The sequence below is a fragment of the Hyperolius riggenbachi genome, chromosome 6, assembly GCF_040937935.1.
Source record: "Hyperolius riggenbachi isolate aHypRig1 chromosome 6, aHypRig1.pri, whole genome shotgun sequence".
In the NCBI taxonomy this organism is placed as follows: Eukaryota; Metazoa; Chordata; class Amphibia; order Anura; family Hyperoliidae; genus Hyperolius; species Hyperolius riggenbachi.
This window is the reverse complement of record NC_090651.1, coordinates 359,098,639-359,120,739: the sequence shown is the minus strand read 5'-3', so window position 1 is coordinate 359,120,739 and position 22,101 is coordinate 359,098,639. Positions and strand designations below refer to the sequence as shown.

The following is a 22,101-nucleotide window of genomic DNA, read 5'->3' as shown; positions in this document are numbered from 1 at the left end:
AGCTGCTGTTGGCTGTGGCCACTTTTTCTAACCCTAGCACACAATTGACAATTGTGTGTTAGGGTTAGAAAAAGTGGCCACAGCCAACAGCAGCCAAATACATACCCGGGAAACATTAGGACATTAGTGGGTGGAGAAAAATACAAATTTAACTGCCAGAATGTAAACTGCAGCCATTCTTACACTGTCTGTCAAAGGCAGGGTTCTTAAACTTTGCACAGTTGGTCACTGGGTGACTGGGATTAATATTCAGAAAAGTGGGTGGAGCCTACAAAAGCTAATAAAAATTCACCTATTGATTTTCAAAGGAGTGGAGCCACAGCCAATTAGATTTATTTCATTCCAATGCCAATTATTGATGCCAAAGACCGCAAAGCTCACAAACTAGGTCATCATTGAGTAATTGTGTGTTAGGATTAGAAAAAGTGGACAGAGCTAACACTAGCCAATTACATACCCGGGCAACGCCGGGCGACCAGCTAGTATATATATATATATATATATATATATATATATATATATATATATATATATATATATATATATATATATATTAGTACTTATATAGCGCCAACATCTTCTGCAGCGCTGTACAGAGAACATATTGTCTTGTCACATAACTGTCCCTCAGAGGAGCTCACAATCTAATCCCTACCATAGTAATTTGTCTATGTATGTATTCTGCAGTGCATTTATTGTAGTCTAGGGTCAATTTAGGGGGAAGCCAATTAACTTTTTTGTATGTTTTTTTGGATGTGGGAGTAAACCAGAGCACCCGGAGGAAACCCACACAGAGACAGGGAGATCATACAAACTCCTTACAGATGATGACCTGGCTGGGGTTCAAAACAGGGACCGAGCGGCACGCTGCAAGGCAAGAGTGCTAACAACTACACCACCGTGCTGCCCGTAGATATATATATATATATATACGTTTACTTTTTTTAGCTTGCTGCAAAAAAGATTAGTGGTTTTAGATCTTCATGACCTAGACTGGTATGACATACATAACATTACATACTGAATCTGATCAAAGCCTCACTGCAACACCAAAATAAATTCAGCACATTACCATTTTACATCTCAAATCCCCTCCTTCCTCAAACATCGGTCACATGCTCACAGTTCCCTTCCTCACTGATTGGCTTTGACTGATTGACTTCTCCAGTGACAGTTGTAAAGAGAGGAGGAGCACTGGATCTATTGCCACAGCTTTGAGGAGTGCAGCATGCAAAAAGTAGATCTGCCAATTGTATCAAGCAGTCACAGCAGTAGCACACATCCAGTTTATTAGCCACTTCTTTATTGTTTAAACCTTTAAAACAGCATAGGCCGAAGCACAAATCACAGGTGAGAGAGGGGTCAATAAATTATTATAGAGGTCGACCGCTGTTTCGCTCCTATCATGTAGCTTTGTCAGGACCATTCTAATAAAGGGCCATGATAGCAGGAGCAAAACAGCTGTCGACCACTTTACTAATTGATTGGCTTCTCTCTCACCTGTGGTTTTGTGATTTGGCCTATGCCATTTTAAAGGTTTATACAATAAAGTGGATGTGTTCTGCTGCTGCTGCCTCTGTGACCTGTTTGCTAGTAATAAACTTGTTACAATGATATTGAAGAAATAGGTATCAGATTTTTTTTCTAATTTTTACGGTCCTTTCCTGTGTACCTTCTGCAGGTCGCCTGGCTGGAAAATTGTTGATTGACCTCAGTGCTAGCCCATCAATTCATCATCTCTTATTTGCCTGTGAATTCTTCCAAGAGATCATGCTGATGAGGACCAATGAGAAATGCATCATGGAGATATTGAAATGGCAGGGTGATCGCACTGGAGCTTTCTGCTGGGGGCACGCAGCCACCCATGTTGTTAAATTAGAAGGAAAGAGGTGAGTTCTTGTAGAATGACCTTTGCAATCAATAAGGACCTTTGCAATCAAAAGTACTATTTGTATCACCTGTGATCCTCAGTTTGATAACATATCATATTTCTCCAGTGATGATGACTCTGAGGCTAAGGAGTTGAAGCTTAAGGAGGCTATTACCCGGGTTGTGAAATTTGACACAGACACAGAATCTCTAGCGGATCTGATAGGAGGTCAACAGGCCGACTGCGTCATCTCAGCTTGGCTGCTGGGTATGATATCTGAAAATGAAGAGGAGTACATATGGAACCTAAGAAAGATGATAGAGCTTTTAAAACCAGGAGGACACCTGATCATACTTGGGATAACAAATGCCTCATATTACACATGTGGGGAGCAAAAATTCCATGTTTTCAAGTATGATGAAAATTTTGCAAAAAAGGCTCTTGTTGGAGAAGGAATGACGATCCTCCAATGTGAAGCTACCCCTAGAAAATCTAAGAGTCATTTAATTGATTTTGATAATGTCCTGTTCATCACAGCTTGCAAACAGAATAAGGGTTGAAATTACTTAAACTAAATACTGAGCCTAAAAAGCTGGAGATAAAAATTTAAAATATACTTACAGCATTTTATGCTTTAGCCGCAAGAATATATTGTTCTTAATTGCTTTCAATGTTATGCTAATTTTAAATATAAATTAAATATAAAAATTAAAAGAAAAACAGTGTCATTGAGTAATCTCAAGAAAATCCTTTACCCTGCTGTATGTCTGTATGTTGACTCTTAAGAATTCTCAAATAACACATCAGCATCACAGGATGGTTGACCACCCAGGCATGATCTGACTATTTTTAAGGTGGCCATAATTTGGCCTATGGCCATATGATCGACCCTTTAATTTAATAATCTTATCGAATCAAGTGTATTTCAGTATACCCGTTCAATGAAAAGTGGTCAATATGTTGAATTGACCAACTTTGTTGACCAGGATGGGAGATATCGGTGCGTCACACAGGAATCAGCAACTGTCCACATATCATTTGATCTATACTGAATCTATACTGAATTGATTTTTGCATTTAGAGCATGGGGGCACAACATTGGTCAGATCGATTTGTGAAAGTGAATCACATAATGTATCACTTGTAATGTTTGGGCCACTAGCCAATCGACTTCCGATCAACCACGCTGAGGTCGGTGGCCCAGTTAAGTTGATTGCTTAGTCAATGAAGCAAAGTCGCAAGATGTATGGCTACTTTTAGGGCCTTCAACTGGCCAGGGCCCAGATAAAATGGAAAGCTCTTGCTTCCTGGCAAAGGAGTGGTGATAGCAATATCAACTTTAATTGCCCGGGCAGGAAGTTTCTGCAGATAAAGGTGTATATTTTTCCTCTTCAGACAAATTAGACAACTCATTTTTCTTATCTAGGACTTCTCTAACTTATGACAGTAAAGGCAGGATAATATGGATTCAAAGAGGCTTTTTTTAATGGTATTGCTGTTTTGGAAGACCTTACATTCATACCAAACAGTGTGTCTGAAATCAATGCTGAGGGGTACTGAATTTGGTTAGAAACTAATGCACAGTCACAGAGTCACATGGCTTTGACTCTATGAATCACAGTTACTCATTCTTATAATTGCCCAATGAAGTGTGCTGTAGACCCATGAAATGTGTTGCAGCATTATTGGAGTGATCAATAAATATTTGTTTTTATCTGACATTGTTATATCGAGTTTTCATTGGGGAGGTAAGTTCACCACTGCCTCTTGTTTTCAACTGTTTTTAATATATTGGCGCCTCTGTTTCATTAATACTTAATTTTGTATAGCAGGAGAAATTGGCAGTGCCTTTAGACAGAGGCTGTACCCGAATTAGCTATTTGCAAAGATGTGCAGAGCTCCAAAATATGGACAAAACAGGTACAGCAAAGGAGGGCGTTAGCATCAGTATAAATAATATGTGCACAAGTTATTCCCTACTAGACTTACCCAGGGTGATGATGGGCCCTTGCGGGGAAGACCTACTGCTAGTCTAAGTCTAACAATAAAAAATAATTTGAATGGTGCTGCTAATCATAAATGGTATACACATTTCTTCAAACAGACATCAAACAAGAGACAGCGCTCCAGGCTGCAAACGGAAATAAAAGCCAACAGAGGCATGCAGAGCCCCAAAGGGGCTAAATACATGCCTGAATGCAAACCAGATGCAAATTATGTACTAATTCCTAATCTAAAAATTTGAATGCAGGTTGAAGCACATTAATGATAGAGTTGGCTTGAACCTCCGACTTTCGGTTCGCGAACCTCGAACGCGAACTTCCGCAAAAGTTCGCAAACCTGCAAACTTCAATCGACTTCAATGGGCAGGCGAACTTGAAAAACTACAAACACTGTTTCTGGCCACAAAAGTGATGGAAAAGATATTTCAAAGGGTCTAACACCTGTAGGGGGCATGGTGGAGTTGGATACATGCCAAAAGTCCCGGGGAAAATTACGGATTTGATGCACAGCAGGGTTTTAAGGGCAGAAATCACATTGCATTCCTAAATTGGAGGCGTAAAGTGCTTGAAAACATCTTGCGTGTGTAGACATGGATCAACAGGTAGTGTAAGTAGTGTACTGCCTCAAACTGACAGACCAAACTCACTGTGTAACACACCGCAAACAGATGGCCGTGCTGGTGCGCACGTTGGTGAGAGTGCAGGTGATGGCAGCTTTCCAGCCCATTTGGTCGGGCTGAGGTAGCTCAATGACAGAACAACAGTGACTGTCCAGCTGATCGAATTTGGTCTGTCTACAATGAAGCAACGACCTTATTATCTTGGGTGTGCCCCCCAACAAACTCATATAGCCAGTCATTGCTTCAATGTGATACGCAAGCCCCTTCACCGCCGCAAGGTAACGAGATGCAGTGAAGGGTATTGAGTGCTGGTAGAACAATGTGCAGTCACACAGGTGCAGTGAAAGGTATGCAGTGACTGGCTGCTGGTATAACATTGTGCAGTCACACAGGTACAGTGAAAATTGATGCTCTGACTGCTGGTAAATAAAACAGTGTGCGGTCACACAGATGCAGTGAAAGGTATGCAGTGACTGCTGGTATAAAAATGTGCAGTCACACAGGTGTAGTGAAAGGTATGTACTGACTGCTGGTAGAACAATGTGCAGTCACACAGGTGCAGTGAAAGGTATGCAGTGACTGGTATTATAATACAATGTGCAGCAGTCACATAGGTGCAGTGAAAAGGTGTACATAGCAAGGAAATGAACAGCGCTACTTAAAAACAGCAAAGTGCCTACCTGCAAAAGAGTGCAAGCCCCACTTGTGGGATATAATACACACCGAGCATACACATGACCTGTCTACCACTCAATGTTAGCTATTATGCTGTAATGGAAAAGTGAGTGTTTAAACAAGTGAGAGGGCAGGAGGGGCCCAGAGTAAAGTGGGGATATACTGATGTGTGTAAAAAATAAAAGATAAAAAGTAAATGTGTGTGGATGGGGGAATATATATATATATATAGTGGAGAATATGTGTATACAGGGCAAGATGGGGAAAACTAAAGGGGGGGGGGGGAAACGAGTATTCCGATGGGGTGTGTGTGTAAGGGACACAAAATAGGTGGAAAGGTGATATGCGCAATGTTGATCTGACTGTACGGTTAGGGGGAGAGGCATAAAGGAGCATAGCGTTACGGTCTCAGTGAGAGCAGCATGAAGAGGAACATTGTGTCACCTATTAAGAGCGTATCATATGTGTAGCTGCTGTTGGCTGTGGCCACTTTTTCTAACCCTAGCACACAATTGACAATTGTGTGTTAGGGTTAGAAAAAGTGGCCACAGCCAACAGCAGCCAAATACATACCCGGGAAACATTAGGACATTAGTGGGTGGAGAAAAATACAAATTTAACTGCCAGAATGTAAACTGCAGCCATTCTTACACTGTCTGTCAAAGGCAGGGTTCTTAAACTTTGCACAGTTGGTCACTGGGTGACTGGGATTAATATTCAGAAAAGTGGGTGGAGCCTACAAAAGCTAATAAAAATTCACCTATTGATTTTCAAAGGAGTGGAGCCACAGCCAATTAGATTTATTTCATTCCAATGCCAATTATTGATGCCAAAGACCGCAAAGCTCACAAACTAGGTCATCATTGAGTAATTGTGTGTTAGGATTAGAAAAAGTGGACAGAGCTAACACTAGCCAATTACATACCCGGGCAACGCCGGGCGACCAGCTAGTATATATATATATATATATATATATATATATATATATATATATATATATATATATATATATATATATATATATATTAGTACTTATATAGCGCCAACATCTTCTGCAGCGCTGTACAGAGAACATATTGTCTTGTCACATAACTGTCCCTCAGAGGAGCTCACAATCTAATCCCTACCATAGTAATTTGTCTATGTATGTATTCTGCAGTGCATTTATTGTAGTCTAGGGTCAATTTAGGGGGAAGCCAATTAACTTTTTTGTATGTTTTTTTGGATGTGGGAGTAAACCAGAGCACCCGGAGGAAACCCACACAGAGACAGGGAGATCATACAAACTCCTTACAGATGATGACCTGGCTGGGGTTCAAAACAGGGACCGAGCGGCACGCTGCAAGGCAAGAGTGCTAACAACTACACCACCGTGCTGCCCGTAGATATATATATATATATATACGTTTACTTTTTTTAGCTTGCTGCAAAAAAGATTAGTGGTTTTAGATCTTCATGACCTAGACTGGTATGACATACATAACATTACATACTGAATCTGATCAAAGCCTCACTGCAACACCAAAATAAATTCAGCACATTACCATTTTACATCTCAAATCCCCTCCTTCCTCAAACATCGGTCACATGCTCACAGTTCCCTTCCTCACTGATTGGCTTTGACTGATTGACTTCTCCAGTGACAGTTGTAAAGAGAGGAGGAGCACTGGATCTATTGCCACAGCTTTGAGGAGTGCAGCATGCAAAAAGTAGATCTGCCAATTGTATCAAGCAGTCACAGCAGTAGCACACATCCAGTTTATTAGCCACTTCTTTATTGTTTAAACCTTTAAAACAGCATAGGCCGAAGCACAAATCACAGGTGAGAGAGGGGTCAATAAATTATTATAGAGGTCGACCGCTGTTTCGCTCCTATCATGTAGCTTTGTCAGGACCATTCTAATAAAGGGCCATGATAGCAGGAGCAAAACAGCTGTCGACCACTTTACTAATTGATTGGCTTCTCTCTCACCTGTGGTTTTGTGATTTGGCCTATGCCATTTTAAAGGTTTATACAATAAAGTGGATGTGTTCTGCTGCTGCTGCCTCTGTGACCTGTTTGCTAGTAATAAACTTGTTACAATGATATTGAAGAAATAGGTATCAGATTTTTTTTCTAATTTTTACGGTCCTTTCCTGTGTACCTTCTGCAGGTCGCCTGGCTGGAAAATTGTTGATTGACCTCAGTGCTAGCCCATCAATTCATCATCTCTTATTTGCCTGTGAATTCTTCCAAGAGATCATGCTGATGAGGACCAATGAGAAATGCATCATGGAGATATTGAAATGGCAGGGTGATCGCACTGGAGCTTTCTGCTGGGGGCACGCAGCCACCCATGTTGTTAAATTAGAAGGAAAGAGGTGAGTTCTTGTAGAATGACCTTTGCAATCAATAAGGACCTTTGCAATCAAAAGTACTATTTGTATCACCTGTGATCCTCAGTTTGATAACATATCATATTTCTCCAGTGATGATGACTCTGAGGCTAAGGAGTTGAAGCTTAAGGAGGCTATTACCCGGGTTGTGAAATTTGACACAGACACAGAATCTCTAGCGGATCTGATAGGAGGTCAACAGGCCGACTGCGTCATCTCAGCTTGGCTGCTGGGTATGATATCTGAAAATGAAGAGGAGTACATATGGAACCTAAGAAAGATGATAGAGCTTTTAAAACCAGGAGGACACCTGATCATACTTGGGATAACAAATGCCTCATATTACACATGTGGGGAGCAAAAATTCCATGTTTTCAAGTATGATGAAAATTTTGCAAAAAAGGCTCTTGTTGGAGAAGGAATGACGATCCTCCAATGTGAAGCTACCCCTAGAAAATCTAAGAGTCATTTAATTGATTTTGATAATGTCCTGTTCATCACAGCTTGCAAACAGAATAAGGGTTGAAATTACTTAAACTAAATACTGAGCCTAAAAAGCTGGAGATAAAAATTTAAAATATACTTACAGCATTTTATGCTTTAGCCGCAAGAATATATTGTTCTTAATTGCTTTCAATGTTATGCTAATTTTAAATATAAATTAAATATAAAAATTAAAAGAAAAACAGTGTCATTGAGTAATCTCAAGAAAATCCTTTACCCTGCTGTATGTCTGTATGTTGACTCTTAAGAATTCTCAAATAACACATCAGCATCACAGGATGGTTGACCACCCAGGCATGATCTGACTATTTTTAAGGTGGCCATAATTTGGCCTATGGCCATATGATCGACCCTTTAATTTAATAATCTTATCGAATCAAGTGTATTTCAGTATACCCGTTCAATGAAAAGTGGTCAATATGTTGAATTGACCAACTTTGTTGACCAGGATGGGAGATATCGGTGCGTCACACAGGAATCAGCAACTGTCCACATATCATTTGATCTATACTGAATCTATACTGAATTGATTTTTGCATTTAGAGCATGGGGGCACAACATTGGTCAGATCGATTTGTGAAAGTGAATCACATAATGTATCACTTGTAATGTTTGGGCCACTAGCCAATCGACTTCCGATCAACCACGCTGAGGTCGGTGGCCCAGTTAAGTTGATTGCTTAGTCAATGAAGCAAAGTCGCAAGATGTATGGCTACTTTTAGGGCCTTCAACTGGCCAGGGCCCAGATAAAATGGAAAGCTCTTGCTTCCTGGCAAAGGAGTGGTGATAGCAATATCAACTTTAATTGCCCGGGCAGGAAGTTTCTGCAGATAAAGGTGTATATTTTTCCTCTTCAGACAAATTAGACAACTCATTTTTCTTATCTAGGACTTCTCTAACTTATGACAGTAAAGGCAGGATAATATGGATTCAAAGAGGCTTTTTTTAATGGTATTGCTGTTTTGGAAGACCTTACATTCATACCAAACAGTGTGTCTGAAATCAATGCTGAGGGGTACTGAATTTGGTTAGAAACTAATGCACAGTCACAGAGTCACATGGCTTTGACTCTATGAATCACAGTTACTCATTCTTATAATTGCCCAATGAAGTGTGCTGTAGACCCATGAAATGTGTTGCAGCATTATTGGAGTGATCAATAAATATTTGTTTTTATCTGACATTGTTATATCGAGTTTTCATTGGGGAGGTAAGTTCACCACTGCCTCTTGTTTTCAACTGTTTTTAATATATTGGCGCCTCTGTTTCATTAATACTTAATTTTGTATAGCAGGAGAAATTGGCAGTGCCTTTAGACAGAGGCTGTACCCGAATTAGCTATTTGCAAAGATGTGCAGAGCTCCAAAATATGGACAAAACAGGTACAGCAAAGGAGGGCGTTAGCATCAGTATAAATAATATGTGCACAAGTTATTCCCTACTAGACTTACCCAGGGTGATGATGGGCCCTTGCGGGGAAGACCTACTGCTAGTCTAAGTCTAACAATAAAAAATAATTTGAATGGTGCTGCTAATCATAAATGGTATACACATTTCTTCAAACAGACATCAAACAAGAGACAGCGCTCCAGGCTGCAAACGGAAATAAAAGCCAACAGAGGCATGCAGAGCCCCAAAGGGGCTAAATACATGCCTGAATGCAAACCAGATGCAAATTATGTACTAATTCCTAATCTAAAAATTTGAATGCAGGTTGAAGCACATTAATGATAGAGTTGGCTTGAACCTCCGACTTTCGGTTCGCGAACCTCGAACGCGAACTTCCGCAAAAGTTCGCAAACCTGCAAACTTCAATCGACTTCAATGGGCAGGCGAACTTGAAAAACTACAAACACTGTTTCTGGCCACAAAAGTGATGGAAAAGATATTTCAAAGGGTCTAACACCTGTAGGGGGCATGGTGGAGTTGGATACATGCCAAAAGTCCCGGGGAAAATTACGGATTTGATGCACAGCAGGGTTTTAAGGGCAGAAATCACATTGCATTCCTAAATTGGAGGCGTAAAGTGCTTGAAAACATCTTGCGTGTGTAGACATGGATCAACAGGTAGTGTAAGTAGTGTACTGCCTCAAACTGACAGACCAAACTCACTGTGTAACACACCGCAAACAGATGGCCGTGCTGGTGCGCACGTTGGTGAGAGTGCAGGTGATGGCAGCTTTCCAGCCCATTTGGTCGGGCTGAGGTAGCTCAATGACAGAACAACAGTGACTGTCCAGCTGATCGAATTTGGTCTGTCTACAATGAAGCAACGACCTTATTATCTTGGGTGTGCCCCCCAACAAACTCATATAGCCAGTCATTGCTTCAATGTGATACGCAAGCCCCTTCACCGCCGCAAGGTAACGAGATGCAGTGAAGGGTATTGAGTGCTGGTAGAACAATGTGCAGTCACACAGGTGCAGTGAAAGGTATGCAGTGACTGGCTGCTGGTATAACATTGTGCAGTCACACAGGTACAGTGAAAATTGATGCTCTGACTGCTGGTAAATAAAACAGTGTGCGGTCACACAGATGCAGTGAAAGGTATGCAGTGACTGCTGGTATAAAAATGTGCAGTCACACAGGTGTAGTGAAAGGTATGTACTGACTGCTGGTAGAACAATGTGCAGTCACACAGGTGCAGTGAAAGGTATGCAGTGACTGGTATTATAATACAATGTGCAGCAGTCACATAGGTGCAGTGAAAAGGTGTACATAGCAAGGAAATGAACAGCGCTACTTAAAAACAGCAAAGTGCCTACCTGCAAAAGAGTGCAAACCCCACTTGTGGGATATAATACACACCGAGCATACACATGACCTGTCTACCACTCAATGTTAGCTATTATGCTGTAATGGAAAAGTGAGTGTTTAAACAAGTGAGAGGGCAGGAGGGGCCCAGAGTAAAGTGGGGATATACTGATGTGTGTAAAAAATAAAAGATAAAAAGTAAATGTGTGTGGATGGGGGAATATATATATATATATATAGTGGAGAATATGTGTATACAGGGCAAGATGGGGAAAACTAAAGGGGGGGGGGGAAACGAGTATTCCGATGGGGTGTGTGTGTAAGGGACACAAAATAGGTGGAAAGGTGATATGCGCAATGTTGATCTGACTGTACGGTTAGGGGGAGAGGCATAAAGGAGCATAGCGTTACGGTCTCAGTGAGAGCAGCATGAAGAGGAACATTGTGTCACCTATTAAGAGCGTATCATATGTGTAGCTGCTGTTGGCTGTGGCCACTTTTTCTAACCCTAGCACACAATTGACAATTGTGTGTTAGGGTTAGAAAAAGTGGCCACAGCCAACAGCAGCCAAATACATACCCGGGAAACATTAGGACATTAGTGGGTGGAGAAAAATACAAATTTAACTGCCAGAATGTAAACTGCAGCCATTCTTACACTGTCTGTCAAAGGCAGGGTTCTTAAACTTTGCACAGTTGGTCACTGGGTGACTGGGATTAATATTCAGAAAAGTGGGTGGAGCCTACAAAAGCTAATAAAAATTCACCTATTGATTTTCAAAGGAGTGGAGCCACAGCCAATTAGATTTATTTCATTCCAATGCCAATTATTGATGCCAAAGACCGCAAAGCTCACAAACTAGGTCATCATTGAGTAATTGTGTGTTAGGATTAGAAAAAGTGGACAGAGCTAACACTAGCCAATTACATACCCGGGCAACGCCGGGCGACCAGCTAGTATATATATATATATATATATATATATATATATATATATATATATATATATATATATATATATATATATATATAGTACTTATATAGCGCCAACATCTTCTGCAGCGCTGTACAGAGAACATATTGTCTTGTCACATAACTGTCCCTCAGAGGAGCTCACAATCTAATCCCTACCATAGTAATTTGTCTATGTATGTATTCTGCAGTGCATTTATTGTAGTCTAGGGTCAATTTAGGGGGAAGCCAATTAACTTTTTTGTATGTTTTTTTGGATGTGGGAGTAAACCAGAGCACCCGGAGGAAACCCACACAGAGACAGGGAGATCATACAAACTCCTTACAGATGATGACCTGGCTGGGGTTCAAAACAGGGACCGAGCGGCACGCTGCAAGGCAAGAGTGCTAACAACTACACCACCGTGCTGCCCGTAGATATATATATATATATATACGTTTACTTTTTTTAGCTTGCTGCAAAAAAGATTAGTGGTTTTAGATCTTCATGACCTAGACTGGTATGACATACATAACATTACATACTGAATCTGATCAAAGCCTCACTGCAACACCAAAATAAATTCAGCACATTACCATTTTACATCTCAAATCCCCTCCTTCCTCAAACATCGGTCACATGCTCACAGTTCCCTTCCTCACTGATTGGCTTTGACTGATTGACTTCTCCAGTGACAGTTGTAAAGAGAGGAGGAGCACTGGATCTATTGCCACAGCTTTGAGGAGTGCAGCATGCAAAAAGTAGATCTGCCAATTGTATCAAGCAGTCACAGCAGTAGCACACATCCAGTTTATTAGCCACTTCTTTATTGTTTAAACCTTTAAAACAGCATAGGCCGAAGCACAAATCACAGGTGAGAGAGGGGTCAATAAATTATTATAGAGGTCGACCGCTGTTTCGCTCCTATCATGTAGCTTTGTCAGGACCATTCTAATAAAGGGCCATGATAGCAGGAGCAAAACAGCTGTCGACCACTTTACTAATTGATTGGCTTCTCTCTCACCTGTGGTTTTGTGATTTGGCCTATGCCATTTTAAAGGTTTATACAATAAAGTGGATGTGTTCTGCTGCTGCTGCCTCTGTGACCTGTTTGCTAGTAATAAACTTGTTACAATGATATTGAAGAAATAGGTATCAGATTTTTTTTCTAATTTTTACGGTCCTTTCCTGTGTACCTTCTGCAGGTCGCCTGGCTGGAAAATTGTTGATTGACCTCAGTGCTAGCCCATCAATTCATCATCTCTTATTTGCCTGTGAATTCTTCCAAGAGATCATGCTGATGAGGACCAATGAGAAATGCATCATGGAGATATTGAAATGGCAGGGTGATCGCACTGGAGCTTTCTGCTGGGGGCACGCAGCCACCCATGTTGTTAAATTAGAAGGAAAGAGGTGAGTTCTTGTAGAATGACCTTTGCAATCAATAAGGACCTTTGCAATCAAAAGTACTATTTGTATCACCTGTGATCCTCAGTTTGATAACATATCATATTTCTCCAGTGATGATGACTCTGAGGCTAAGGAGTTGAAGCTTAAGGAGGCTATTACCCGGGTTGTGAAATTTGACACAGACACAGAATCTCTAGCGGATCTGATAGGAGGTCAACAGGCCGACTGCGTCATCTCAGCTTGGCTGCTGGGTATGATATCTGAAAATGAAGAGGAGTACATATGGAACCTAAGAAAGATGATAGAGCTTTTAAAACCAGGAGGACACCTGATCATACTTGGGATAACAAATGCCTCATATTACACATGTGGGGAGCAAAAATTCCATGTTTTCAAGTATGATGAAAATTTTGCAAAAAAGGCTCTTGTTGGAGAAGGAATGACGATCCTCCAATGTGAAGCTACCCCTAGAAAATCTAAGAGTCATTTAATTGATTTTGATAATGTCCTGTTCATCACAGCTTGCAAACAGAATAAGGGTTGAAATTACTTAAACTAAATACTGAGCCTAAAAAGCTGGAGATAAAAATTTAAAATATACTTACAGCATTTTATGCTTTAGCCGCAAGAATATATTGTTCTTAATTGCTTTCAATGTTATGCTAATTTTAAATATAAATTAAATATAAAAATTAAAAGAAAAACAGTGTCATTGAGTAATCTCAAGAAAATCCTTTACCCTGCTGTATGTCTGTATGTTGACTCTTAAGAATTCTCAAATAACACATCAGCATCACAGGATGGTTGACCACCCAGGCATGATCTGACTATTTTTAAGGTGGCCATAATTTGGCCTATGGCCATATGATCGACCCTTTAATTTAATAATCTTATCGAATCAAGTGTATTTCAGTATACCCGTTCAATGAAAAGTGGTCAATATGTTGAATTGACCAACTTTGTTGACCAGGATGGGAGATATCGGTGCGTCACACAGGAATCAGCAACTGTCCACATATCATTTGATCTATACTGAATCTATACTGAATTGATTTTTGCATTTAGAGCATGGGGGCACAACATTGGTCAGATCGATTTGTGAAAGTGAATCACATAATGTATCACTTGTAATGTTTGGGCCACTAGCCAATCGACTTCCGATCAACCACGCTGAGGTCGGTGGCCCAGTTAAGTTGATTGCTTAGTCAATGAAGCAAAGTCGCAAGATGTATGGCTACTTTTAGGGCCTTCAACTGGCCAGGGCCCAGATAAAATGGAAAGCTCTTGCTTCCTGGCAAAGGAGTGGTGATAGCAATATCAACTTTAATTGCCCGGGCAGGAAGTTTCTGCAGATAAAGGTGTATATTTTTCCTCTTCAGACAAATTAGACAACTCATTTTTCTTATCTAGGACTTCTCTAACTTATGACAGTAAAGGCAGGATAATATGGATTCAAAGAGGCTTTTTTTAATGGTATTGCTGTTTTGGAAGACCTTACATTCATACCAAACAGTGTGTCTGAAATCAATGCTGAGGGGTACTGAATTTGGTTAGAAACTAATGCACAGTCACAGAGTCACATGGCTTTGACTCTATGAATCACAGTTACTCATTCTTATAATTGCCCAATGAAGTGTGCTGTAGACCCATGAAATGTGTTGCAGCATTATTGGAGTGATCAATAAATATTTGTTTTTATCTGACATTGTTATATCGAGTTTTCATTGGGGAGGTAAGTTCACCACTGCCTCTTGTTTTCAACTGTTTTTAATATATTGGCGCCTCTGTTTCATTAATACTTAATTTTGTATAGCAGGAGAAATTGGCAGTGCCTTTAGACAGAGGCTGTACCCGAATTAGCTATTTGCAAAGATGTGCAGAGCTCCAAAATATGGACAAAACAGGTACAGCAAAGGAGGGCGTTAGCATCAGTATAAATAATATGTGCACAAGTTATTCCCTACTAGACTTACCCAGGGTGATGATGGGCCCTTGCGGGGAAGACCTACTGCTAGTCTAAGTCTAACAATAAAAAATAATTTGAATGGTGCTGCTAATCATAAATGGTATACACATTTCTTCAAACAGACATCAAACAAGAGACAGCGCTCCAGGCTGCAAACGGAAATAAAAGCCAACAGAGGCATGCAGAGCCCCAAAGGGGCTAAATACATGCCTGAATGCAAACCAGATGCAAATTATGTACTAATTCCTAATCTAAAAATTTGAATGCAGGTTGAAGCACATTAATGATAGAGTTGGCTTGAACCTCCGACTTTCGGTTCGCGAACCTCGAACGCGAACTTCCGCAAAAGTTCGCAAACCTGCAAACTTCAATCGACTTCAATGGGCAGGCGAACTTGAAAAACTACAAACACTGTTTCTGGCCACAAAAGTGATGGAAAAGATATTTCAAAGGGTCTAACACCTGTAGGGGGCATGGTGGAGTTGGATACATGCCAAAAGTCCCGGGGAAAATTACGGATTTGATGCACAGCAGGGTTTTAAGGGCAGAAATCACATTGCATTCCTAAATTGGAGGCGTAAAGTGCTTGAAAACATCTTGCGTGTGTAGACATGGATCAACAGGTAGTGTAAGTAGTGTACTGCCTCAAACTGACAGACCAAACTCACTGTGTAACACACCGCAAACAGATGGCCGTGCTGGTGCGCACGTTGGTGAGAGTGCAGGTGATGGCAGCTTTCCAGCCCATTTGGTCGGGCTGAGGTAGCTCAATGACAGAACAACAGTGACTGTCCAGCTGATCGAATTTGGTCTGTCTACAATGAAGCAACGACCTTATTATCTTGGGTGTGCCCCCCAACAAACTCATATAGCCAGTCATTGCTTCAATGTGATACGCAAGCCCCTTCACCGCCGCAAGGTAACGAGATGCAGTGAAGGGTATTGAGTGCTGGTAGAACAATGTGCAGTCACACAGGTGCAGTGAAAGGTATGCAGTGACTGGCTGCTGGTATAACATTGTGCAGTCACACAGGTACAGTGAAAATTGATGCTCTGACTGCTGGTAAATAAAACAGTGTGCGGTCACACAGATGCAGTGAAAGGTATGCAGTGACTGCTGGTATAAAAATGTGCAGTCACACAGGTGTAGTGAAAGGTATGTACTGACTGCTGGTAGAACAATGTGCAGTCACACAGGTGCAGTGAAAGGTATGCAGTGACTGGTATTATAATACAATGTGCAGCAGTCACATAGGTGCAGTGAAAAGGTGTACATAGCAAGGAAATGAACAGCGCTACTTAAAAACAGCAAAGTGCCTACCTGCAAAAGAGTGCAAGCCCCACTTGTGGGATATAATACACACCGAGCATACACATGACCTGTCTACCACTGGAGGATGTTGGTTTCCTGTAACAGCTTGCATGCAACCTATTAAGTACTCGTCCCTCCCACTGCGAAGAAGTCAATCCTCCATGGGAGGGGCCTAACTCTAACTAAATCCTAACCTATGTATATGCATAGCCTGGGTGCGGCTAATCAAGTAAAATCGGAAATTGAAAATTGCGCAAAAGGTGGATCAGCGCAACACCAGCTTGCCTCTGAATGGCCTCCATCAGAGATGCGCTGAGCCCCCCCAGGAATTACAAACACACCTTGAGGGGGGCTTAGCGCATCTCTGATTGCTCTTTAAATGTATCAGGAGGCTCTAGACTGGAACACAACGGACACATTTTCACTTTAAACATGAAATTCCAATTAGTTTTCATACGGAAATGGTCGTAATTATGAAAAACATCTGTAATTATGGAATTCCGCGTAAATGTGAAATTTTGCATAATTTTGCAAAATTATAATTGTTCGATTACGGCTGCAATCGTAATTTCATTAATGGTGCAAATTTTCACGAAATCGTAATTAGGTCTTTATGCTCATCAACACCTGCTTTCCAAGAAGGATAGTATTCAAGCCCCTGTTTATATTGCTGATCCGATACTTGTTGTCATCCTATGCACTTTCTGGGTGCTGTGCAGCTCCTAGAAGTGAGCTCCACCACTCAGAAGAAATGAGCTTACTATTATTCATACAGAAACCAACAAATGGACATGTAATGTGCACTGTTTGCCACGAGGGGTCTCAGTGACTCCATGAAACATGTTTGTGTAGAGGACTTCTGGCATTCGCAGTATATTAGTTGTGTGAGCACGGCCACTGTGTCAGAGCTCTCTCCCGTCTTGTAACAGGCTTTGGGCTTGATTCACAAAAGAGTTCTAACACTAAGCACGCCAGTGCAAAGCTGCTTTGCATGTGATATCATGCGTGTAAAGCTTTACGCGCGTAAACTAATGACATCGTGTGAAGTCATAAGTTTATGTGCATTACATCACATGCAAACCAGCTTAGCATGGGCGTGCTAAGCGTACACTCTAATAGGTTAGCACGCGAAGCGCTGTCGTTTTCACATGCAAGCGGACTTATCGTTGTGTACGTTGCGTAAGTCCGCTTGCATGTGAAAACAACACACGTGCAAAATGGCTTGCACGCAAGTTTGCACGTGCAAAGCTTTTTTGGCATGATTACTCAATTATCACTCTTTTGTAAATCAAGCCCTTTGTGTTTAAAGAGGAACTGTTGCGAAAATCTTAAAATGTAAAACACATACTGATATAAAGTTAATTTCTTCCAGAGTAAAATGAGCCATAAATGACTTTTCTCCTATGTTGCTGTCACTTACAGTAAGTATTAGAAATCTGACATTACCGACAGATTTTGGGCTAGTCCGTCTCTCCATGGGGGATTTTCAACATGGCATTTATTCTTTATAAAGACATTCCCTGAAAAAGATTTATACAAAGACATTGCTGCTCCGATACCCCGATGGCTGTTAATCAGGACTAGGTTCCAGACAGTGGTCGTGCAACCCACATTGTGTCTAAAGTCCAACCGCACAATCTGGGGCATGACAGTTTTCAGCCCAGACACCTCCAAAAAATGACACAGCATTTGTGTTTTGGGTTAAATATAGGTGGTATCAGCACAGCAGCAGTGGCCTGTTGCACCCTGGCGGTGGGAGCAGCAAAGGCAGCAAGAGCAGGGCAATGCAGCAGCAGCAGGTGTAACGTCTGCCAGGAGCATGCCGAAGGTTGCACTTGGCAGTGGCACGGTGCACTTGGCATGTGGCACTTTGCACTTGGAACTTGGCACTTTGCACTTGGTACTTTGCACTTGGCACTTTGCACGTGTCATATTGCACTTGGCACGTGGCACATTGCACTTTGCACTTGGCACGTGGCACGTGGCACACGTGCCACGTGCCAAGTGCCAAGTGCAAAATGTCAAGTGCAAAGTGCCATGTGCCAAGTGCCAAGTACAAAGTGCCACGTGCCAAGTGCCAAGTGCCAAGTGCAAAGTGCCAAATGCCAAGTGCAAAGTGCCAAGTGCAAAGTGCCAAGTGCAAAGTGCAAAGTGCCAAGTGCCAAATGCAAAGTGCCAAGTGAACAGTGCCAAGTGAACAGTGCCAAATGCCAAGTGCAAAGTGCCATGTGCCAAGTGCAAAGTGCAAAGTGCCAAGTGCCAAGTGCAAAGTGCCAAATGCAAAGTGCAAAGTGCCAAGTGATGAGTGACAATCAGACAGCAGAGGAGAAGACACTAGTGCACACTAACTGTCACACTGGCACTGCTCACAGCAAAGCAGTTCTGTAGTAAGCTAACACAGTAGTACTATTACTCTAACAACTAACTAGCTTACCGCAGTACTACTAACAAAAACACAGTAATCCTATTCCCTAACTATAATGTAGCTAAGGTTAATAGCAGGCCAGCAGCTGGCCTGGTCTGTGCATAGCACACACACAGACACATAGCAGCTGCTGCAGCAGCCCTGCAGCACACACAGAGTACTGTTTATTAAAGGAAACTGAACTAAGAGGGGTATTTTTCTATTAAACAATACCAGTTGCCTGGCTTCCTACCAAACTTTCATCCACCAGCAGTGTAGGAATCAAGCATGCAGCTAATCCAGTCAAACTTAAGGCAAACATCTGCATACCTCCCAACTTTTTCAGATTAGAAAGAGGCACATTTAAGCCACGCCCATGCCACACCCATAATAACATCTTCAGTAGATCCCTAAGTCACACATACAGTAAAGATTTCATAAGAAAAGTATGTTGTTTTATAATTCAAACCCCACTCGTCCTTTCTATCCTGGTTCATATTCCTTCATATCAACATTGAAAATAGAAATGCAGTGGGATGCGAAAGTTTGGGCAACGTTGTTAATCGTCATGATTTTCCTGTATAAATCCTTGGTTGTTAAAGAGGAACTTCAGCCTAAACAAACATACTGTCATTAAGTTACAATAGTTATGTTAATTAAAATAGATACAGTAGGTAATATAATCTCTTACCCACCCTGTTTTAAAAGAACAGGCAAATGTTTCATTTCATGGGGGCAACCATGTTTTTGGTTGAAAGGAGATGACAGGGAGCATGAGACACAGTTCCAACTATCCTGTATTCTGATCACCCCTCCCAGTTGCTAGGCAACGTGAATAACAACATAAGAAATCCCATCATGCTTTGCACAGCATCAGGAAAAAAAAGCCTGGGCAGTTTTCTTTGATGGGTGGAGCTTGGCTAAGCTAATGCAGCTAAAAATGATGCTTTGGTAAGAAAAAGTTCTGATGCTGTGAAACGGTTAAAGAAACACCAAGCCTTTTCAGTTCTGCTGAGTAGATTTTTAGTCAGGAAGTTCACTTTAAGATAAAAAATGTCAGTTAAATATATCATATAGGGGACACATGCAGTGATATTTGAGAAGTGAAAAGAAGTTTATTGGATTTACAGAAATTGCACAACAATTGTTTAAATAAAATTAGGCAGGTGCATAAATTTGGGCACTGTTGTCATTTTATTGATTCCAAAACCTTTAGAACTAATAATTGGAACTCAAGTTAGCTTGGTAAGCTCAGTGACCCCTGACCTACATACACAGGTGAATCCAATTATGAGAAAGAGTTTTTAAGGGAGTCAATTGTAAATTTCCCTTCTCTTTTAATTTTCTCTGAAGAGTAGCAACATGGGGGTCTCAAAAGAACTCTCAAATGACCTAAAGACAAAGATGCTTCACCATCATGGTTTAGGGGAAGGATACAGAAAGCTGGCTCAGAGATTTCAGCTGTCTGTTTCCACAATTAGGAACAGATCATGGAAATGGAAGACCACAAGCTCAATTCAAGTTAAGGCTCGAAGTGGCAGACCAAGAAAAATCTCAATCTCAGATAGACAGAAGCATTGAATGGTGAAAATAGTCAGAGTCATCCCACAGACCAGTACCAAACACCTAAAACATCAACTTGCTGCAGATGGAGTCACTGTGCATCGTTCAACCATTTGGCGCACTTTACACAAGGAGATGCTGTATGCAGAGGAAGCCTTTTCTCTGCCCACAGCACAAACAAAGCCGTTTGAGGTATGCTAAAGCACATTTGGACAAGCCAGCTTCATTTTGGAATACGGTGCTGCAGACTGATGAAACTAAAATTGAGTTATTTGGTCATAACAAGGAGGTTTATGCATGAAGGAAAAAGAACAGCATTCCAAGAAAAACACCTGCTACCTAAAGTAAAATATGGTGGTGGTTCCATCATGCTGTGAGGCTGTATGGCCAGTGCCTATTTTCTGCATTTTACATTACAGTAAAAACCTGCCGACTTTAGCGGTTAATAGCAAAGCCCCCGTAAGTCCTAGAAACACCAAATTTTCAGGGTTTAATAAACAGAATGTTGTAAACAAGATGCAAAAAAAGTTTTCAAAAAGACTTTTTTGTCTTTGAGAAAATCGATGTTAAAATCGGTCGGAATTTCCTCAATTTCCGGCGGAAATTCCGCATCGGAATGCGGAAATTGGTGGCGGAAACCGGAATCGCTAATTGGCAATGGCGGAATGCGGATTTACCGCAGAATCGGAAATTGGCATTTCCGACCATCCCTAGCCGAGATGGCCTGCTTCATTTTTTTATTCCTAGAAGTTTTGTTTTCATATGAAATATATTTACTACAATATGAATTGAGAATATTTTTTTAAAGTTTGCACATTGCACTAGTTTTAAACACATTTTTTCCTTTAAGTTTTATGTCAATATCAAGTATGGGGGCTTTGTAATCAAGTGCAAAAATCGGTCCCATAGATTTCAATGCTAAAATTAGCCAAACTCACTGCAAAATTAAGTTTGGGAATTCCACCTGTTCATCCCTGATCAACCTTCAGAAGTTTTGGTGAAGGCCAAGCTGACACTTAGGGCCATATGCAATTCACTTTTTCTCCTGAGTTTTCTCCTAGGTGACATTTTTAAACTTGTTGTCAATAAAATGCCTTTTAAATCACCAAGCATGCAAAAAAATACAAAAAATAATTTTTATAGTACTTTTCCATCTACTTTTTGGTACTTTTGCCATTGCTAAGTGACGAAAAGTTATTCTCAATTAAAGATGAAAAATTATCACCTAGGAGAAAACTCAGGTAAAAAAGTGAATTGCATATGGCCCTTAGACTCTGTGCCTTATCACCATCTATCAACAAACCACTGGTGACTGCTCTAGTGCTCAGTGAGGGCACCCAGTGATACTGACATTTTTATCAAATTTTCAGCTACACTTAAGTATTCATAATTTTTAGCATATGATGACATGAGGACACTAAGGATGGGAAATCAAAGTTTTCAAGTTGGGTCTTCTGGTAAATAGGCCCAAATCTTGCATACCAAGACCCACGTAAGATTGGCAACCAATTTCGCCAGGCAGTCATGTTTGGTTAGAAAAAGGATTTCCCATTCAAACAATCAAAATAAGTAAAGCAATCATATATAGAAGTAAAAATGTAATCATCTTCTTAGTCTTTTAAGTTATATTAGCCCTTAATAGCAATCAGAAGCTTGTCTATTGATTTTAGATGCAGATAAAATGACTACTGA

General features: G+C 40.9%; 3 protein-coding genes across 3 annotated transcripts; all 3 read left to right on the top strand.

The window, feature by feature from the left end:
- Nucleotides 1–1,686: 1,686 nt before the first annotated feature.
- Nucleotides 1,687–3,589, top strand: LOC137523007 (nicotinamide N-methyltransferase-like). Its single transcript, XM_068243182.1, has 2 exons — nt 1,687–1,889; nt 1,998–3,589. Exons 1-2 carry the CDS (start codon nt 1,771–1,773, stop codon nt 2,428–2,430), a joined length of 552 nt encoding a protein of 183 aa, XP_068099283.1. The 5' UTR covers nt 1,687–1,770; the 3' UTR covers nt 2,431–3,589.
- Nucleotides 3,590–7,326: 3,737 nt separating this feature from the next.
- On the top strand, nt 7,327–9,229 carry LOC137523006 (nicotinamide N-methyltransferase-like). Its single transcript, XM_068243180.1, has 2 exons — nt 7,327–7,529; nt 7,638–9,229. Exons 1-2 carry the CDS (start codon nt 7,411–7,413, stop codon nt 8,068–8,070), a joined length of 552 nt encoding a protein of 183 aa, XP_068099281.1. The 5' UTR covers nt 7,327–7,410; the 3' UTR covers nt 8,071–9,229.
- Nucleotides 9,230–12,964: 3,735 nt separating this feature from the next.
- On the top strand, nt 12,965–14,867 carry LOC137523005 (nicotinamide N-methyltransferase-like). Its single transcript, XM_068243179.1, has 2 exons — nt 12,965–13,167; nt 13,276–14,867. The coding sequence occupies exons 1-2, from the start codon at nt 13,049–13,051 to the stop codon at nt 13,706–13,708; spliced, it is 552 nt and encodes a 183-aa protein (XP_068099280.1). The 5' UTR covers nt 12,965–13,048; the 3' UTR covers nt 13,709–14,867.
- The last annotated feature ends 7,234 nt before the right edge of the window (nt 14,868–22,101 follow it).